The sequence below is a fragment of the Oryzias latipes genome, chromosome 17, assembly GCF_053564925.1.
Source record: "Oryzias latipes strain Hd-rR chromosome 17, Olatipes_Hd-rR_3.1".
Lineage (NCBI taxonomy): Eukaryota > Metazoa > Chordata > Actinopteri > Beloniformes > Adrianichthyidae > Oryzias > Oryzias latipes.
In genome coordinates this window covers 24,864,227-24,886,095 of record NC_136253.1, presented here as the reverse complement: position 1 = coordinate 24,886,095, position 21,869 = coordinate 24,864,227, and the positions used below count along the sequence as shown (strand labels likewise).

Sequence of the window (21,869 nt, the reverse complement as noted above, 5' to 3'; positions counted from 1 at the left end):
CAGAAGACACAACAGCGGGTTGCCCATGGTGTTGGGCGGGATTGAGGTAGTGGGCGAGGATGGTGGTGGTGGTGTGGGAAGGGGGGAAAAAAGAGGGGGAGGATCTTGTCAGAGCATTTCTATTTTTAGCCTTCCAGCTCTCTGCTTGTCACACCCAGTCCACCCCGTCTCCATTCCTCCAGCCCTAACTCGCAGAGTCTCTTTGTTTCTACGGCAACCGCCTCTCCTGTCTCCCTGACAACGCCCTCCCACTTCAGCACCACCAACAACGTCGGACCCCCTCCCTCCAATCCAAACCCAAATCATTGATGCAGTGATTATTGTAGGGCTGCAGCTGCATGGGGAGTCTGGGATAGGCAGGAGTGACGTGGATGGAGGAGAAAGAAAGGGCAAATGGAGGGAGAGGGAAAAGAAAAAGAGAGGAAATATCTGCTGTGTGGAAGATAAGGAGAGAAAACTTCTGCCGTAGACTGGCTTAAGATATGTGATGCAAGGGGTGGAGGGAGGCGATAATGTTGTTTTGAAGGAAAAAAGGGAAAAAAAAAAAAAAAAAAAGACCCTCAAAAGTCCCTGTTGAAATGTCTTTCATCTTGTGTCTCTATGGTCATGTTTGGTTGGGGAACCCCTTCAGGCAAGATTTAATGACTGAAATATGAGTTGATAAAAGATGAGAGAAAATGTATTTTCTCCTGATGTGACCAAAGCTTAACTTTATTTTCAGAGACTTTTTCCAGAAAATGTAGTTAAAGATCCTTGGTGTCTGAAGTCTTTTTGATTCTACATTGGGGAAAAGATATAGCTTCAGCAGATACATTATTTATTTGATGTAAAGAGTAATGTAGCATGTCAGCATTTTTTTCTAAATAAGCTACAAGGTGAGCAGCAGTGAGCAGGAGATCAGGAAAACAGATAACAATAAAATCAGCCAATGAGCTTGCAGGTTTACTCTACATAGATAGAACAACAGAGTCATTCTAATGACTTTGGAACATATATTAAATCTTTTGTACAGCAAAATGCAACTTCTAACATAGAAAAAAAAGTTGTATTTTTGCAAAGACGTACTTACACTCAATATTGTGGAAGCTTAACACGTAGAATTAATGGTTTATAGCAAAATTAATATGGTAATAAAAACAGAATTTTCTTTTGCATTAACAGCATACATTCTCATAATTTATGCTTTTTCCTTTCTTGTATTATACATTTGTCTGTTTTGTTTACACTCTATTCAGGTGATTATGTTTATTTTTTGTATTTCTTTATTTTATAAGATAAAATACTTTTTTTTCCCTTCCGTCTAATACAGTGTTTGACCCCAAAATCCTCTTTGGACAGAGGTTTATAGCTTGTACTTTAGAGTTGGTGATAAAAGGAAAATATGCTTGGTGACTCATCTGACTAAACATAGTGACTGGGACACTCACACAAACTTTATATCCTAATAAATTGTTATAAATGTGAACATTTCAGCAGAAAGGACGCACGTGGATTGGACTTTTCTGGAGGGGGTTACTAAAACTTTACAAACTAAATACAGCTTCACTAAAATTGGAAAATGTGTTTCAGGATACATTTTGTCATCAATACTATTCTAACAGTTTATGAACAATAAAAAGCTGTTTGTACATTTCTCAGGTCTCTGGTTAAAGCTGACAACGTCTAAGATTACATTGTTTTGATGCAGCCAAAACAAAAGCAGATTTTGTGTCAAACTCCTCAATTTTAAATGATTTTTTTCTCTTTGAGTTTGTTTTTTTGTTGTTTTATCTAAGTAGCTTTTGAGGATGTCAAAATTCTTGTTTAAAAACCAAACTGTATGTTACACCATTAAACTGAATTGTGGAGAAAGTGAATTGTTGCATCTCTACTGGATAGCAGTATGTTTATTTTGAAAGTGTCAAACACATTGTACTAAATTGAAGGATTTATTTTTTTTATGTTTTATTACATTACACCAGGCCAATTATACGTTTTTTTTCTTCATTGTTATTTGCTCATTAGCGAATAAAAATAGATTTTTCTGAATTTTTACTTTTCTGTTGTTTTGTATCTCACAAAATCACATACCGAACTGAAACAAAATCTGAAAATTGATGTTTAACCATTTTGTGGGGAAATGGAATCGTTGCATCCTAAGTAATAACCATTTGGAAAATTCACTTTTGATTCACTTGAGAATGGAAAGTTCATGTGATGTGAAACCTAAAAATTGGCTTTTATAACAACATTTATCACTAAGCTTGAGGAATTATAGAAAAAAAGACTATAAAAACTCATTAATGTGATGTGGCTTCTAGTTATAAACAACTTTTTATATTTTTGTATCAAAAACATCAAATAAGAGCATCAGCTCTTTCCAGAATATTTATTCTTTTGATGTTTAATTTGAATACTATATTCTTCTCACAAGACTGTTGTTTTGTCCACTAATATTTAGTTTTTACTAAATGTTGGAATCTTGCAAATAACAGTAAGCTGCAGTTCTTACAATACACACCAGATGGAGCCAACAAGCAAGACTCAACCTTCTTTTGGGCTTTTAGAGACAGTTCATCTATATTATCTGTCTGCTACACAGCCAACCACAGCCAACCACCAAGTGTTATTTCAATGTTCAGCCCCTAAAGTTTTCCGGTTCACTGAGACGTGTGAAAGCAGATCCAGAGTTTAACACACGCATGGGTGATGTGTCCTGTGACAGCACTTTTTCCTTCGTTTCAAAGGAAACATGCACCCTGTAATCATTTTTTTTTTTAAAGCGATGGCAAGTTTGCCTTACGTAAGGTTGAAACAGTCCCTGCCATAAATATTGTATGTGAGATAAAAGAAAGGCACGCAGGTTTATAAATAGAGACATCAGAGTGGCAAACGTCACGGATTTCCAAAAACACCAACGTTCCCACACTTCATGCAGATCAACCATCACTTTCTCATGAATCACCTTCAGATTCAGATTTTTGGGCTTGATAAACACAAACACATGGTAAAAAATAAAAAAAATATACATATACAGATATAGTCTACAGAATGAAATCTAATGGAAAACTGTAAGATGACACTAGAAGATGGGTTGGTTGCATTAGATAAGAAAGTGGAAAATATGTGACAGACAGGTTGGCAAAAACGGCAAAAGTAGCTTCACTTACAACTACTTAATTCAAGTTTTTTTAAAGATATAGTAAAGCTGACAGGCCCTCATAAAGTTATCTTTAAAAATCAAAGAGCACATTGTGAAACTAAAACTAAAGGTGGTCTTTGAAGACCTACTCAAATGAAAATATTTTATGGTGTTTTTACATGGTCTTGTGGCATTTTTTCTGATGATGGAGGTCATATGTAAAGAAAATTAAGCTTAAAATTGCATTTCTGAGTATTACTTTACTCAAATCTTTGTGAGCAGATGAAAAAATGCCATTTGAAAAAGATCTCACTCTATCCATTTTCTAAACGGGGCGGCCGGAGCCTAACCCGGCCACTTGTGTTCACCCTGGACAGGTCAGCAGTTTGTTGCCACTAAAGAAAAGTCCCCCATTGGTGGTTCTGTTTCAGGTCCCCCGGCCGGGACTCAAACCGGGACCTTCTTGCTCCGAGGCAAGAGAGCTAACCACTACGCCACTGTGCAGCCCACTTGATGATCTCACATGTGACGTACAACTCCTGCCGCTCTGCAGAAACTATTTCCTAGAAAACGACAGGTTTTTTTACTTTGCCTAAAAACGACATAATCATATTTAAAAGACCACTGGAAGTGCTTTGAAAATGGTTTAAAAGATGTTCAGAGTGGGACTTTGAATGCAAGTAGACCTAAATCTATTAAAAACATTGAAAAAACTTGTATCTAAATTTGATTCATCCTGAATTACTAATAAAAAAAACAATCAATCTGACACCTCATTCTCATTATTGAGAGAAGAAAGAAAAACTTTATTTCTACCAAATCCATATTCTCACTGCAACCACCAAAGGCTGACAGCCGAGATGCCGGGATAATATAATGTTGATGGCAGAACATGTGCCTGATAACAGACCCACTTCCCAAAATGGTTTCAATAACTAAATTCCTCCTTAAATGTCAGTGAAATGTATCCAAACTGACGCATTTCAAAAAACTGTGTCAGGAAAAAAAGACAACCATCAACCCCCCCCCCCCCCCCCATTAATAATAGAAAATTAAAAATGTCTCCTACCTGTTCCGTGAGATCATGTTGTTGGAAGCAAGCAGCAAAGGGAAAAGAGAAGAAAAAGAAATGCTGCTCAGTTTCTTTACTATTATCTGATCAAAACAAAAAATACAAAATACATGTCAGACCTTCAGTCTCCAAATGTCTGTCAAAAAGAAAGATCCTCAAATCATGAAGTTAGACTAAAGGCTGCTTTTTACAAATGTTCAGTCAGACTGTGTCTCCTATATGCATTACTTCATGTGTGTAGTACTTGTGCAGAGCGTAGAAGATCCTGCTGAAAGCTAACAGCGTGAAGCTGCCAAACACTTGAGATTCTCTGTATAAAATCTTCAGCGTGCTTCAGCTTTTTTAACCATTCAACTTGTTTTTTAGATGAGCACTTGGGTCTCTTAAGCTCATAAAATTGACGAAGAAAGCTTTCAAAGTTCTAGAAATGTGCTCTTTTTATATGAGCTAATAGTGTCGGAATAATTTTGACTAATGACATCATTAAACTTTCAACAATTCAGAAGAGTCTCACACTTCAGGTGATCTAGGTCATCTGTTCACCCTAATAAGTCTTTGATTTACAGTTTTTTTTCTTCAAAACATTTTTTTTACTTTTTTCCTTTTTTGTGGCTTTTTTAGTAGTCATTATTTCATTTTTTAAATGAATAAAATATTTCTGTATTTGTAGCATTCATTTTAAGAATTTAACCCTGGACAACCCAAGAACTGTTTTCTTCAGGGCTTTTAAAGCGAATTAAACAAATTTGGTTTTTGATTGTTTTTTTCATTTTGGGAAGCAGCAATTAACAGCAGCCAAAAAAAAGGAAAAAAGAACATAAAAAAAAAAGAATAGATTACATTTTTAAAAAAGGGGCCAAATTTGCCCTGTTGGTTCTTCAGTATTAAGGTGAATTAACATTTCTAATGTTATACTGGTAACCATAATTCTAATTTTGCACATCATCTTCTTTTCCCCAACAGTTTTAATGCTTTTTGTTCTTGTCAGCAATTTCTATTTATTATTATTTTCAATTTCTTGAGCTGATTTCAGCTTCTTCTGCTAATTTGACTTAAAGTAAGTTCCTTTAATAAAGCCTTTAAAATGTTCTTTAGCCATTGACCAGCTTTAGCAGATGTCATTCACAAACAGATCTTTGCACAAAACAAAAGCACTTCTCCAAAAATTATTTTTGATTTAAAAATTACTTGTGCAAATTATATCTAAGCTCCAACTCTATAAACCCTTTTAAGTAATTATAAACTAGTTAAATTTACAAGAAAGAAATTGTAGGTCACCAATAAAATTTACCAAAAAGCTAAATAAAACACAGAAAGTTGACATTTTCTTTGTTTGTGTCTTGTTAGGACACAGATATATGAAAATACACTTGAACTTTAATCAAATTTAAACATTTAGATCAAGTGACAGTTTAGATTAGGATCCTTGATTGTCAGAAAAAACTGTTGTTTGGCTCTAAAATGCAGCTTAGGACTGTTTTACATTTCCTGTACAGAAAGTATATCAGGTGATTTCATAAAGCTTTAAAATGCCATAGCAAACTGCCTTTGCCATGCAGGAATCCAGCTAATAAAAAAATGCCTCTACAGACAAAACAAAAGAAGATAGTGGGACTTTTTGCAGAGAGCTGATAATCACATGAAACGGCAGACAGTGGAACAAGCATAGACATAGATGTCGGAAGCAGCAGGTATGGGAATACAGTTGTTATGATGATTGGGAACTGATACACAGAGGCAGGAAGTGGGGAATCAAATCAGACAACTTAACATTTCACCCTGTTGTTAATGGAGGGCCCATCTTCTAAGTACATCTGTGTCAGTAGCGTCAAGTGATAATTCTGTACACAAATGTTTTTCTCTTGCCTTTTTATAGTTTATATAATTGATATTAGCTGTTCAGAATTCCATGTCGGGCCATGGTTCTCACACAAAGAGAAAAGGGGATCAGGCACCAAGCAAGTCTGATGCTTAATCCATAAGTAGAGCCATGCATACATGAAGACAGACAGTACTACTTCCTATTATTCTAACCGACAATTACGTTTTAAATCGGCCCCGTGTTTTTCATTATCTTTCCTGTAGTTCACCAACCTTCCAGCGGGGGGAGCTGTGGCGACGAAGACTCCTGGTGCTTTGAGTGTGCAGGGAGAGAGGAAGGGGTGGCTTGCGTGGTAGAGGGAGAGCGGGTGGCTGGGCTGAGTGACGTGGCTGCACCTTTAGGGGAAGTGGCTAATGGTGATGAGGAGGTCGGTTCATTCGCAGGGCGGGATGAGAGGGTGGAACTAAAAGGGTTGGATGAGTTGGTGGTGGGAGCTGAGAAGGCTGCAGGGGCAACTGTGGAGGCCATGAGCATGGTAGAGGGAACAAAAGGCTTGGCATCGACATTCAGGGCCGATCCGACAACAGTTGGAAGTAATGGTGATGCGCTGGTGGATAGAGTGGCAGGAGCAGGAATGTTTGGAGTGCTCTTTGAAGGGTTAGACTGAAAAGCAGGGGTGGTGGTTTCTGCCAGAGCAGACCTCGTTAGGGAGGCTGTGACCATGGAAGGGGTGTTGCTGATGGGGGTGGTGGTCTGAGAGTCAGGGGTGGAGCCCGGAGGAGTCTGGAGAACTGCATCGAGGAAAGAGAAGGTCTGGGAGACCGGGCTTAGATTGTCCCCTGTCATCAGAGCTAGACTGCTGTTTGCATCCTCGGGTTTGGCAGCAGCAGTCACTAGGTTGGGTTCTTTGCTCTTTGCTGAAGCGTTCTCATCTTTTGCTGTTTGCACACCTTTACCAGACAAAGAGTAGTCATCTACACACATGGGTTCATAGGAACGTGATGATGAATCTGTTAGAGGGCTGGCATGGGAGCAGTTGGTGAAACCTGTGGGGATTTGTTGAGGGCCAGAGGGGTTTGGAGCTCTAGGGTCAGTAGGACCAGCGTCAGCAGCCCACTTTGGAGCTGGTGTAGGAGAGACAGGCTGTTGCGGCGCACCCCACTCCTCTGGAAGCCTCGCCCGACTCTTGGTCTTCCTGCTTTTTACCCTGCCCCCTCCACCGCTCTCTCTAAACTCCCACTCCCAGTTCTCCTCCTCATCTCCATCCTCCTCCACCTCCTTTCCTCCCTTATCCTGCATCCCCTGGCGGTCTGACTGGCTGACGCCATTTTCCTGGTTATCAAAGAAGTTGTAGATGACGTTGCGGTCCTTCCTCTTCTTCTTCCGGCGCCGCTGTTTACCAGCCTCGCCCCCTGGCCCAAGTCTCTCGGGGCTGATTGGTTCCGAGTTGGAGGACGAAGGACTGCTGTCGTCCATTGAGCCGCGTGGAGAGTGGGCAGGAGCTGCCGAGGGGGAGGGTTTTATAAGAGGAGGAACCAATCACATTCTGTGTTAAAGAAACACAAGCTTAACAGCCACCAGATTGTGGTTATTCTAAATGTGTTTGCTAGTTCACGCTCAGTTTTACTAGCTGCTGTCAGGCACATCTGATGTAGATCTGAGCTCATTTCAGACTGGTCTGTATTTCATGTAGAAAACGTTCATTTCATCAGATACTTGGATTATTTTATGTGCTATAAACAGAAGCAGTAAAAACAAAGCCATTGACTTAAGTCATTAATATTTAAATAGTTACGACTATAAATATGAGTACAACAGAGTATTAGGGTCACCATAAAAAAATTATATATATAGATAGATTCAGAAGAATAAAGTCATAAAATTATGAAAAAAATTAATACATTTTACAAGAAAAAATTCAAACACAGTCAAAAACTTTAATAAAGTTGTAAAATCAGGAGGAAAAATTCATAATTTTACGAGAAAAAAAGTAAAAGTCAATATTTTACGAGAAAAAAATATATAATTTCTTAGATTATAAATAGAAAATAATCTAGATTGAAGTCATATATTTATGAAACAATAGTCTGTTTAGTAAGAAAAAAAAGCTGTTTGAGTATGAGAGACGTAAAGTGCATTGCAAGTGGTTACTTGGTCATAAAAAAAGGAAAATACTAATAAGCCTTTTAGGGATTTCGGAATGTTTTGTTATAAGTATAAGGACATAGAAAATAATTTGCAGGATGATGGGCCTCTTCAGAAAAGATTCTTGGCCCACAAGGACTGAATTTCATGCAGGCAAGACGTTTATGCTTTCAACAGTAAAATTGCAGAGGTCCAAATGCATTATGGCACATAGATTCCTACCATAAAGAAAACAAATGCCTGCACGTAATGTGAATGAAGTATAAAAAAGTGGCAGTTCCCTGTTTTACCATTTATTTCTGTTCTGCTTACCTACTTCCTCATCACGTCATAATTGGGTAAATCTTTGTTAAGATGCTTGGCAGCCATTTTGAAAAATCAGATGGAACCATTTAAATTGATAGGTTTTTTTTTCTTTTCCTGGTTGTTTGGTTAATTTAAAAAAACTCCAAAACCTTTTTTTTTGTGGTGGTTTTGACCAATGGAGAGGAGGCTATAAAATTAGAGATGTTTATTCAGTGGAAAAAGGATGGATGCAAACGGATTTCAGAAACTCTGGCTGGTGAAAATAAAACCTTTCTATTCCAAAAAGACTGGTTGCTTTGCGGCGCTCTGTTACATGAAGTCCTACACAACATAGATATAAAACATGCAACCTATTAACTTAAAAAACAAAACATAGCTTTTTCCTTGCAAAGTTTATTCTTGTAAAGTTACGCCCTTTTCTCATATTTGTATTACATTACCGTAAATGTATTTATTTATTTTTTCTTTTTATGATGGGCCTAATCTACTGTCGTAAATCAGAATAAAATCCTTTTTTGAGAAAATAATTGAAACACTTCCTTAATAAGATTTCTTTTCTTCGCAATACAAAAAAAGACACATTTTCTTGCTTTTGCTTTCTTAAGACTGTGATAAAATGTAAAAGTCAAGCCCTACCAGTAATGTGTTTGCGTCTTTTGTGACATTTTTATATGAAGCCACCGATTACTCCTTCATTCCAAACCTCCATCATAACTTCCGATGCTGCGTTCAAATACCAGTCAATATAACACATAGGCTAAAATGTAGGACCACAGCAATTATTGCAGCCCTTAACCCTTGTGCCATCTTGTGGGGTCCAGATGACCCCACTCCCAACAAGGCACGTTAATGTTGGGAGTGGGGTCATCTGGACCCCACAAGATGGCACAAGGTTTAAAACAGCCACAATTAACAGCAAAATAACAGCTAACCACACGACTAGACGTTTCAATCGTTTTTAAACTACAGAACATCTATTTCATTTAATAAGTTAGACAAACATCACCTTGGATAAAACAAAACAAAAATGTGACAAGGTGTTATTTTTATAAAAACTAAGCAATAAATGCAGAAGCAGAGGGGAAAAGTAAATACACCCTGTTATTTTTTTTACTTGTTTTTCAATTTTACAAATCTAAGACAAACATCTTTTTCTCTCTTGTTTTTAAAGTGGTTTGAAGAGCATTGAAGTTTAATTTGATTCAAACTTTTGGGAGGAATTTGCAACTGACAACCCTTTATAAATCATAAACATTTCTCAGGTGATCTATATAGGTGTTCATACAGACCTCGCATTTTCTGCTGACCTTAACTGGATTTCACCTTTAGAGACAATCTGCCACTGTATTACTTCTTGTTTTTTATTAAACTTAAAAAAAGCAAAGAGCATAGTCCCGCTTCTGAGATCACTTTATTCTACAAAAACTCTCAGCAAACTTACACTGAAGAGGTCAAGCACAAACAGTTTTGAAAGGAAACCTTTTTAGAGCGTTAGAATGTTATTTTAACTAGTATTGCTACATGCTGTTGAGAAAATGACCGTTAGCATTGTCCCTACCTGATCGTACTAGCTGCCTGATCGCTGTCCCGCATGTATGAGAAGCATATACTTCCACTTGAAATATTTCAAGTGGAAATAGATGTGCAGAATTCAGAATGCAGTAGATGTGCAGCTCCTTCAGCGTCAGACTGAGACATCCTAAGTGTCTGAAGGAGCGACACCGCAGGTCATTTCTACCTTCTTCCATCAGACTTTACAACCTTAGCTGCTCCCAGTGAACCACGTCAAACATCATCGGCTCTGTCTTATCTACCCTGTGCAATAACCGATCACATGATCATCCTGTGCAAAATTTTGGAATGTATGTGTGTATATTGTGTATATAGGTGTTTATATTTTATATACTGCTCTCTGTTCCTGTACTGCTGCCGTAATAAGGAAATTTCCCCATCGTGGGACTAATAAAGGAATATCTTATCTTATCTTATCTTATTTCTGACACTTACAGGTTAGAGGATCTCTTGAGATGTAAATAATAATGAGAGGCACCTTCCAGCAGACCAGATGGGGTTCCTAACATCATCAGTCAGAAGCGGAAATTATACAGCTAAATCCAACCATAATCCTAACGCACAATCGTTCGAAGTTGTGTTTTGTAAAAGCTTAAAACAGGAACTAACTATTAGGGTCGCCAGTCAAAAAAACATATATTTTTTTTTTGGTAATATGGGGGGGACCTCTGGTTCCGCTCAAGGACTCCAGGTTTGTAAATAGTAGTCTGCAGCCAGGTTCTCTTGACTATAATAGGTACCGCTTAAATGTTTACAATAATGGAATTTCTTTTTTTTTATATTAACAAAAATGGGGAAAAAAGTTGCCAAGCCCAAGTGCAAATTTTGTCTTTTTCTTTATTTTGTTTTTGTTTCATTTAATTGCAGTTTACTTCCCAGTGTACAAGGATACCACCGTTTACCAATACTTTATTTACTCGGTTAACTCAGACACATTATTATCAGCTAATTTGACTGCAAACGTAGCAGAACTGTCAGAAAATGCTACAGGGAGCTAATCGGTAATTAAAATTGCTTAACTGTTGCAATCTTTAGCAACGAGAAAGTGACATAAGATTTGCGCATGCGGAATATCAATCTGGTTTCCACTACAGATCAAGTAGAGACAAGAATGTTAGATTCTGTTTACTCTAACATTTAGCAGCAACAGGTAGCTTATGTGCGTGGTGTTACTAAATTCTAACATTTTGATTCCTTTTTCCAACATCCGTGTGTCAATGTTTGTTTTTCGAATACAATTTTAAATTCATTTTGCAAATTGTGGAGAGGATCTGATTGGCACAGACTGTTCACTCGATTATCAGGTAGAAGTCTAAATAAGTATTTCATCCAGTTACGGTCAAAGAGAAGTAAGGCCAGATAAAATTAAAGTTAACAGACGTTCATGGTTTGGTTTCATTCTTTCATTCATTCCAAGGAGAGCCACTGCTGAAGTTAGAAGGCACACACAAAAGATCAACACAGTGAAAAACTGTGCTTGTATCATTCAGGGCAAAGCATGCATGAGCAAAACAAATGGATGCATCTATCCAGTCATGGCAGGAGATGTACATGTAGCCACTTTGACAGGACATACTCAGGACACAATGTGATGAATAACTGCATAAAAAGACACAGACAAGCTTAAAAAAGGAAAACATTTAGATTCCCTTGAATGGATCTCTTTCCATGTCTGTTCTTCTTATGTCATGTTCTCATATTTGCATAAACATTTGACAGAAAAATGAATGAAGACTAAAAAAAAAAAATATGTAAAAAAAAGTTTAATCCCAAATCCTCTATTGCTTATTTGGTCTTTCCCTGTTATAAAATACCAATCTCCTCATTTCTGTCTCTACCGTGCTTCTGTCTTACGTCATTGCATATTGATAGAGAAAGACTCAAATCCCCCCTGAATTTTTAAACTGATTGAAGTTGCTATTTTCTCTCTAGGTCCTGAAGCCTTTGCAGCTATAAACAGCAGAGGGAATCTCATCATGCATTTTTGATGTAACGAGGTATTTAACAGGAGCAGCTCTTAATCTGGACTATGGCTGACTGCCAGGAAATACATTAACGTTTGAAATCGCTTTAAACTGCCAAAGCAAAAAGAAAACACAGAAAAGGAGAAAACGAGTACAAAAACAGAATGACCTTTTTATTTTTTCACTTGCAAAACAGGTTTATATTGTGGGTTTACGGCAGGTCCTTCTGGGATCTGCACAATGAGTGCAGGGGGTTTAGGGTGCTCGGCAAATCTGTCATGAAAGTCGGAATCCCTCAAGCTCCAGAAGAGCTTTTTCTCTCTCAAAATTCAGTGGAATCAGTCAGTTTAAAAGCAGCAGAGAGCAAAAACCAGCTGAATCAGAGAGATTACATATAGAAGAGTTATTAAAAACTCATAATTTATGAAGTGACTCACTAATGTTTCTTCTCCTGATTTCAAGTAATAACCTCTTTGATTAGTTGGAGGACTGCAGGCGTACTTGGGGCAGCTGGGGCTTTTTCAAAAGATGCTCAATAAATAAAACTGAAAGTAAAACTATGATTGAATAAAACAAGATGTCAACAGGCTCTTTGGTATGAAGTCTGTGACAACATTTGACCAAAGGACAGTCAGCTATAGCTAGATACAAGTGTTTGAAGTGAAAATCTGTATAAAGCGCCTGCGCCGCACCTACTTCACCCTTACGTCTTGTATAAATGTCTGCTACAACCTGTCGCTCGCATAATACCCTTAGGAAAAAATATTCATGAACATTTTGGCTCTACAGGCGGTCAACACGCTTGATATTTCGTCTGGGCCGTCTGCATGCCCTGAACAAGTCTGCCCATTTTTTGCCGGCAGCTACCTGTGAAGGTCGTTGTGCCTTAGGTTTTTTTGAAACCCAAGCTGCACAACTGAAAGTTTCCACACTGTTGCTACATTTTTTTAGCATTTTTTGCTATGTAGTCCCAAATTTAAAGCATTGATTGATCATCATAAGCATTACATATTAATGGGAAAATGACTTTGCAATGCCTCATAAAACACTAAACTATGCTTGAGGGAGATATTGTCTCAGAGGCAAAAACCATAAGACTGCCCTTTGCAGGTGCAGTAGCACAATAGTGGCCAGTTGATCCACTTTGTTGGTGGTTTAATAGAAGGCAGTGTGCACGAAGCCACATGTAACTGCCCTCTGCTGCTTGAAATTTCTCATTTGTGGTTATTCTGTGCCTTTTCCTTGGAAATAAGATTGTATTCCTAAAATTATAAGATGTTCCCATTTGAGGCCAGGGTTCTGGCTCAACACTTTGTCTAACTGACTCCTTTCCCCTCCACCAGTTTCTCCACCCTCAGTACTTTGTGATACCTGCAGATTGATCCATGGGGTGGATTCCCAAGCCAGCGGGGGAAAACATGTCACTGCCTTTCAACGGACTTGTCCCACTGATGTTCCGGGGGGTTAGGTTTTCCCCACCAAACAGGCCTGAACTCTTCTGTGTATCCATAGCCGGACTCATCCCAGTCTGGCCGAGAGCGGCGCTCATACTGGTCTGGAATGGCGGCAGACCAGCGCCCATGGTTCCGCCTATTCCAGATTGAGAGAGGCCTGGAGGTTAGAATAGACAAGTTTGAGTTTATCATCAACAAAAATTAAGCATTTGCAATTGGGTTTGTTTTATTTGAGAGAGTAATATACACTTTTAGTCTTTTACATGTAAAGAATTACAAAATATTTGTCAAACAGTCACAGGATAAGAGGAAAAAGAAGAAAAAGTCTGAAAAGAACAGCTTAACAAACTGAACTTCAGTCTGACAAATATGTTCAATCATAAGTAGGGATGTCCTGATCAGGTTATTTTAAGTCGCGATCGAATATTTTTAGAAAATATAAAAAAAAAAATGAACATGTTTACTTAAAAAAAGTCCAATATTTTTATTTGAATACTCTTTTCGATCATATAACACCAAAATAGAGCACTTCTGTGGAGACGCTGGAACAATCAAGAAAAGAAGTGCAACCATCATGAAAAAATAGTTTACTATCAACTAGTATAAATAGGTGATAAGTAGTTACGTTAGAACATTTGATAACTGACGCTTTAGTATTTTAAGAAATATTAAACAACAAATTTGTGGACAATTTTTCCCAGAGATCACACTTTGTAGACGGTCCCTTGGCAGCCATCCCACTGTTTAATTCTCATTAAAACGAAAAAGAAAAAAAATAGATCTTTTTTCTTTCAAAATGCTTTATCAGTTGTTTGTGTTAAGACAAACCAATTAAGACACTTGTACCGGTAGGTAGTCTTAAACATTTATTAAAAGAGTTTTTGAGTCTATGAATATCTCGCTAACTTTACTTAACAGTTTTTTGTGCGCCTCCTGCTCAAACTAGAACCATCTTCTGCTGCGTTTTACGGCAATAAAATGTCAGGATATGTTCATGATTTGCAGACGTCTAGAATAATGTTTATTTGTAATATTAAACTAGAAAGATATACTGCAGATCATGGTAATGAGAACAAAAGATCATCAGATCAGGATGCAACATTCAATTTCAATAAAGTTTGAAACTCAGTGATCGGGCCTGATTTCTGATCATGTGCTCTGATGTTGGACGTCCCTAATCATAATCATTTTAGAACCAAAATTAATATCCCACATACATGAGACTACAGTAGCACAGAGGTGTAGAAAAAAGTAAAAAAGTTCTGTATTTTCAGCAGTAAAAATCCTACTTTTAACTACAAAATCTGAGGATTAAAAATTAAACCAAACATGCACATATTTGATGTACATGTATGATAATCTAGCACACTTTGCTGATTAAAATTATGTATTAAAGTGAAAATAGAATAGACCTAGAAATGAGTCTGGTACGCTGCTGTCCTTTGACTTGTTCAGGTTCCACTGACCTGTCATCCCACCCATCATAGGACCTGACAGACAGACAAAGAGGCAAGCAGAAACAGACAGAAGAACAGCCGGAAGCTTGATGACTGGCACTGGTGAATCCAGGAAAGAGCTGACAGGCAGTTTGAAAACCATAATAACCTTAATAAACACAAAGGATGCAAGCAACTAAAATCTACAAGATGTCCACAGATAATAGGTCATTTGAAATGACACATTTTAAGGTTATGGGACCCTTAGATCCACTAATTAATATTAATTTGTTTTTAATATTTTAGGTTTTTTCAGGTTTAAACCAATGACTTGGCAAGTTAAGCTCACACAAAGCTCCATTTGCCCAAAATATAAATAATAATCAATTATTGTGGCAAATCTGACATTGCAACACAATTGTAAATCCTTCCTTCTCTGGCTTGTCTTCCAGATGGGAACTACTATCGGATCTTTGTGACTAAATCGCTTTAAACTGCCAAAGCAATGACTAAATCTTCAAGAAAAACAATTGATGTGTTCTCTTTTATGTTTTTCATTGTTTTGTGCTGATGTTTTCTTTTCATTTGAACAGCCTTTGACCAAAATAATTTTTACTGACTTCTGTAATTTTAGAGGTAATCACCATGCCAACTCCTGTGGTGGAGATATAATTTATAAAAGTGCTTTAAAAAAATGTAAAAAGAAAATAAAATAAATTCTTGGAGCGATAAACACTCACCTGACAGGTAGTCAGAGCTGAAGGCCGGCTGTCCTGGTGGGTCCTGGCGACCAGAAGACATCATGGATGACATCATTCCAGGACCTAAAAAGGTTCAAGTGCCTTTTTCACTTCACTTGGCCATATAAGATGCATTTTTTATCTATAAACAGACACGTTTCTGAGCAGCGTTTGCATACATCAGCATCAGTCAAAGCTAAATCAGCTGACACATAAAGATAGTTGCTTGTTTTTAAGGATTTTCTTGCTTTATAAACTTGTGCAGACATGGAACACTGACAATACTTCTGTAATGTGCACACACATGACGTATGAAGCCTTTTTGTAAATTCTCTACTTAGTAAATCGGGTAGAAAACTGCAGACGAGTCTGTCATTCTGCCCTGTCAGCTGTCTGCAGGCACTACTTCCCCAAACCGTCCTCTTGGCACTGTAAATATGAGCGCTACGTCTTCTGACAGTGAGGAAAGCAGACAGAACGCATCACTGGAGGGGCTGTCACTATAGTTACTTCAAAAAGAAGGTTAAGAGCATGCGTGGTTTCCTTAGCAACACTGGCTTGTCTGTGTCTCGGAGGATCGGGACATGTGGGCCACCCGTGGAGGCACACGTACCAAGATGATTCTAAACTGCTTCACACAAACATGCGCACAGCAAACACATGCTACAAGTAATCAAATAACATTGGGCTAAGAGTGTGTCTGTGTGTGTCTGTGTGGGGGGGTCATTTAAGAGCTGCAATAATCCATTTATAATAAATAATTTTATAATAATAGAAGGCACTGAACGATGACACACCTTTTCGCGGTTTTACTACACCCAGCCATCAGGTTTGTTTGGAGTTGAACAAAAACATTTGACCAACTTGTTAAATTCAAAATTTAGGATTAAATAAAAAGTGAGGTCATGGGAAATGCTTTTAAATAGATGTTTTTGTACCTCCAAGAATTTTTTGCAATGGAATGACGTTTAGTGCCTGTTGGCTTAGCTGCAATAGACTTTTTATAAGCATAAATCAAATATTAAAACATGTATTTTGAAAATAAAAATGGTATACAGTAAAAGAAACCAAAACAATTATTACAGAACTATTTTCCTAAATATTTTACCAAACTACTGTTTACTTTCTCTTGATTAAAGAATAAAAATGAGCAGAAGCAATTTAAAGAAAATGTGTTATGAATTTAATAAGCGGTTTTAGAATCTCCATTTTCCCGAGCAAGCAAGCTCCTACTTTATGTCAGGGCTAATTGTGTTAGTTGAACCTTGTTATAAAACTTAAACTGCCCACCCACTTATTAACTATGGGAATTTTAGCCAAGACATTAGCCAACCAGGTGAATTGCAGGTAAGAGGAGGGAAGACTTGCAATACAGCCTTTATCTTGTATGTAAGACACTTTTAATAATCCTCATTCATTCTGTAGGGACTCCTAGCATGTCTGCTACAGCATACGTACATGACTATAAGCTCATTGGTTTAAATTGTAAGTGCTGTAAATTTGGCTTTGAGATGCAATCTACAGGAGACTCATTTTGCAGGTAAATCCCATGGCTTACAGTCAGAAGCTTCTCTCTGAAGTGTCAATAGAAACAGTGAGGAGATGTAATATCTCACTTCAATAGTCATTTTTAAAATGTACACAGAGGCTTCAAAGCAAGCGTTTGAAAATGTGTATCTGTCCATGGTCCTGAAAAATCAGAGCTCAAAATGCCAGCTGAAAAGCAATAAACCTTTTGTGATCTTGCAGTTAAACCCACAAACTGCAAGATTGGATTCTGTGTTAAAGAGAAATCTTTAATCTCAAAAAAAACCCCAGCTATGTATTAATTAAATTCTTAGAGATAGAAGTTCAATATTTTTGATCAATCAAATAATACACCATGAATAATTATAATTTGAATTTAGACTTTGTGAGAATGAGCTGGTCACAGCTAGATGATTCTTTTTATTTTTTGTATTAGGCAAATGGTGCACACAAACACAAGAAGCAAATCTGCAAACTGCAGAGTCATCCCTCGACTGAACACGACCTTTTTTTCTGTCTGCTTCTCCTGTGTTGATCACTCTTCAGCCAGCCTGTCTCTCCTTCTGTGTTTTTCATATTCCCCTGGTGCTTTCATGCTTTTTACTTCACAACTTTCTGTCTTGCTTTCTCTGTGTCTGTATTATGTAAGAGGGTTAGGTACTGTTCAAGGTTAAAGTGACTCTGTCCTTCTGCTTTGCACACACTAATGCATATTTAAGTAAATGGAAAAAAAAAACATGCAACTGCATTAGATTCCCAAGATTTTGGTAAAATAAAACATCCCACAGCAAAAACACAAAGGACCAGCAGATAACAATTTACCCTGCAAATTATGTTTTACAAATTTGTGTCATTTAAATTTTTTTCCAAGAAGATACATTTTAATGTTTATTGGCCCTTTCATGCTTAGCCAAAAGCAGCTTTTTTTCTCAGACATTCAAATGTGTGAAAGCACATAAATGTAGAATTATATATCATTTTTAGATTTTTTTTTAAACTAACATTAAACAAAGCATATCCTTGGACATAACAAGGCACAAATTGTGAATAAAAGTCCTTAAAAAACAAGTTCCAGAATCAAAGCTGAACAATTGTCCTGGTAATTTAAGTGCACACCAGATTTTACGTCATGAATCATATAAGCTAAATTGCACACCTCAAGACAGCCACATTATTTTTGTTTTATTATTTTAGGACATTGGCCAACCAAACTTGTGGAAAATATTCAAATGACACTCCCTTACTATTGTGTGTTATTAGTCGTGAGGCTTTGGAGCTCACTGAGACACAACCATATCCAACTGGATCAAGTAGTCAGGATTTAAGAACTGCAAGCCATTTTATTAACAAGCATCTAACATTTCCAACATCTAACCTCTGTCTCTCTGCCTCTCAGACATTTCCACCCAGACATAGTCTCACACACAGGCCATGGTTGTGCAGACAAGACCAGAACCTAGACAGTCCTGCGGGCAGCAGCCAGCATCAGCCAGAAAGTCTTTTTTTTTTTTTTACATTAATATAAGGTTATTTCTGCATCACTGGACTGGAAGCCCCACCAAGCTCAATGCTGCAGGAAAAATGTCTAAATATTCTTTTAGCAAAAAACCACCCCTCCTTGCAAAGTTTTGGGAACATATAGTCTGATGGGTTTCCCACAGTTGTGATTACATCATCCTTAAGGATTTATTGAGTTCACTGGCTGATATTATGTAAAACAGTCCTTTTATTTCTTCCCAGTTAAACTTAAGGGCTTCTGAAATCCATTCTGATTGTGTCTTTAGTATTTTACAAACCGGTATCCACTGGAATTAAAGCTTCACTCACTATGAAATCTGAAAAACAACTGTAGGTATGGGTTAAACCATTAAGCTACAGACACACTGAGCATGTACGCATGTAAGGGACAGCGCTTTTGGCATATGGTGTTCACACTGGACTGTCGCTACCAGATACTAGATCATGTCCGCCACCCACAGTAGGGAGAAGCTTGGAGAGAAATGTCAAAGCGGTGGAAATCTTGTGAATCTTTCTCCAGGCTTTTTCTTTCACAGCAATTAATAATTGCGGTAATAAACCGCAATTATTAATTTCTTCTTCATGGTTAATTTTTAAACGGTTGGCACTTTGGTGAATTAAAAGCGACGTCATCCATATGTCACTACCAAATCCAAGTCCAAAGCTTGGTTTAACTTTCAATGTCCGTTCAGTGTCCACGCATTTTGTATATAGAGCCCAAAAACAGTTGTTGAAACTTGTGTGGCTAAGCGTGAACATAAGAGGTTTGAACGCAGACACCCGAAACCCACATTTACATTGTCAGAAGTAAGAGCTCTGTTTCCCCCTCTGGTCACCAGTGGGAACCATCCCAAGAGTTCTAATCACACTACATCGCCCAGCAATCCCGGCGCACACTTCCTGGATGCTGCACACCTGCCTCTCATTCATTCATCAACCACAGCTTACTTGACCACTGGACTGAGCCTCACTTAGTGCAAAGTGTTGTTTGTGCCACTTTGCTTTCCTTACTGAGTGTTACATTTGGACTGTTTGCCTGCCGCCTGCCCCAAATTTTTCCTGGATCCTGACTACTCCTGTTTAAATAATGCATTAAAAAAGCTCTGAGCTCCATAAAATAAAGCAGAGATAACCAAAAACTGGTAGCCTGCATCAAGGAACTTCAAATACATCATGTTTTATGGTACATTTTGCTGAGTAAAAACTTGTGTGAGAGAGAGAGACATTTATTTTGGTTATGTTAAACACACAAACTTAAAGCATCAACATAAATGTTGACACTGAACAATGTCAACATAAACATTGAACAAAATTAACAGAAAAAGGTGTCGGGTGAAGCAAAGGCTTATTTCCCCGACTCTGATTACAAACATCACATCTACCTACAAATTGATAGAACCTTAGAAAAAATCAATGCAATCCTTACAAATCAGCATTGAATGCCACCTAAATGCTAAGTTGCTATAAAATAATAATATAGAAGCTAAACACCAAATTAGTTTTGAAAAAACTGTAGAAAAGTGGAACAGCAAAATAATGACACAATATATATTATAAAAACAGCTACATGCTAAATAAGTCCATCAAAATGTAGAGGCATGTGTAAGCTGGAATTAGCTTAAGAATATTATGATAAAAATTAAATGCTATATAAGTTTTGAATAACTGTAGAAATGTGGACCAGCTAAATAACGTGGCACAATGCTAATCCAACAGCTAAATGCTTAGTTGGTCAAACAAATTGTAGAAAAGTCAATAACAGAGTTATGTTAAAGTTAAGTGGTAAATTAGCCGAGCTAGAAAAATGTAAAAACTAGCCAAATAATGCAACACTTGATAAACACAGGATGTAGCGGGAAAATGCTAAAATTAAAATATAAGGTAAATGATAAATTAAATTAGATTCATCTCTCTTTTGGAGTCACAAAAAGCCCTAAACATTTAGCTTTATTTGATTTTACTATATGCAAAAAGTAAGCAAACATGAGCATACCTTTAGGAATCCAAATAATAAAAATCTAACATTTTTTCTAGCTTCATCATTCCCCAATGTGCTTGCCAGCCCACCAGTAACAATGTGAGGTTGGTGTCTTCCTCAAATGGCACAAAAGCTGGCAAAGCTGAAAACAAAACTGAAATCTTCTAAGCAGATGTCTACCTCAGCACTACAGCCCCCCCATGATAATATTTTCTACTGACAGTGACAAGTAAAGGGTGTGTGTTTACATGTGGGAAGGCCTCAAAAGCACCTCTACTGTAAGAGAAATTCCACAGACACACTAAAGTATGACTTGCCATAGCAGAGAGGTCTTCTCTACCATCATCACCCTCACACACAAACACACAAAGGCGTACGCACACGCGCTCACACACACACAAGCAGGACTGTGTCATCATCCTTCAGCCAGCACAGCTCTATCCTCAAACTGACAGTAACACAAACAGACTGCTGAAACTTCACTCCTGATGCACTGCTCCACACAGTAAGCTTCACTGCAGCACACAGAGCAGCAATGTTAAAGCAAGGTCACAGGAGGTTTGTGAAAGGGTTTAACTAAGCAAATAGATCACAAAAACATTCTCTCTGCCTGTTGGCCTAAATGATTTTCTCTGCACTGCTTTATCATAAACTGCTGTTTTATCATCTGTTTCCCAGCAGCTTCTGTCACACTTAAGAGCTACTGCTTTTACACATGAACAAAAATGTGAGGGTTTGTTTTAGAATGATATGAAGTGTTTTTTTTAGCTTAATGGTTGTTGCAACCTTGGCTGGATTTGTTTTACTAAACCCTGAGCTTTCACAAAATGATCAAACAGGTGAGATAAACCAGAATAAGAGTTGTTGGAACACAGCAAGTGTTCTGGAGCTAAAGATTCAAAGATCACCTTTCTATCAAAAGAACACCTCCTCATTGATATCAAACGATATCAATGATGAAGTTTCCACAAACTGATCCAGAGTATAGTTGTTACAGGTGTTAAATCTAACTACAAACATAAAGGAAAATGTAGAAACTAAATGTTTATTGTTCTATATGCTTTACATTGGAGTGACGGAAGACTTTCTAGCTAGTGTAATACGGAAACTAGCAGTTATTTATTGAAAAAACCTGACTATGGTTACTTTGGTTAGGTGATGGCTCACCTTCCAGGTGATGGCTCGCCTTCCAGGCTCCACCCCAATAAATCATA

At 37.6% G+C, this 21,869-nt stretch overlaps 1 protein-coding gene across 6 annotated transcripts in view; it reads right to left on the bottom strand.

The window, feature by feature from the left end:
* The window catches only part of map4l (microtubule associated protein 4 like), an 85,628-nt gene that overhangs the window by 42,628 nt on the left and 21,131 nt on the right, over positions 1-21,869 (bottom strand). For 4 of the 6 annotated variants that reach the window (XM_023964766.2, XM_023964768.2, XM_023964769.2 and 1 more), the window contains exons 3-6: positions 15,633-15,716; positions 14,869-14,946; positions 13,374-13,613; positions 6,288-7,517 (exon numbers count right to left, since the gene is read on the bottom strand). In XM_023964766.2, coding sequence (XP_023820534.1) covers positions 6,288-7,517; positions 13,374-13,613; positions 14,869-14,946; positions 15,633-15,716 — 1,632 coding nt within the window. The remainder of the gene's footprint in view (positions 1-6,287; positions 7,518-13,373; positions 13,614-14,868; positions 14,947-15,632; positions 15,717-21,869) is intronic. The other 2 variants (XM_078934117.1, XM_023964767.1) reach the window with 2 other exon arrangements.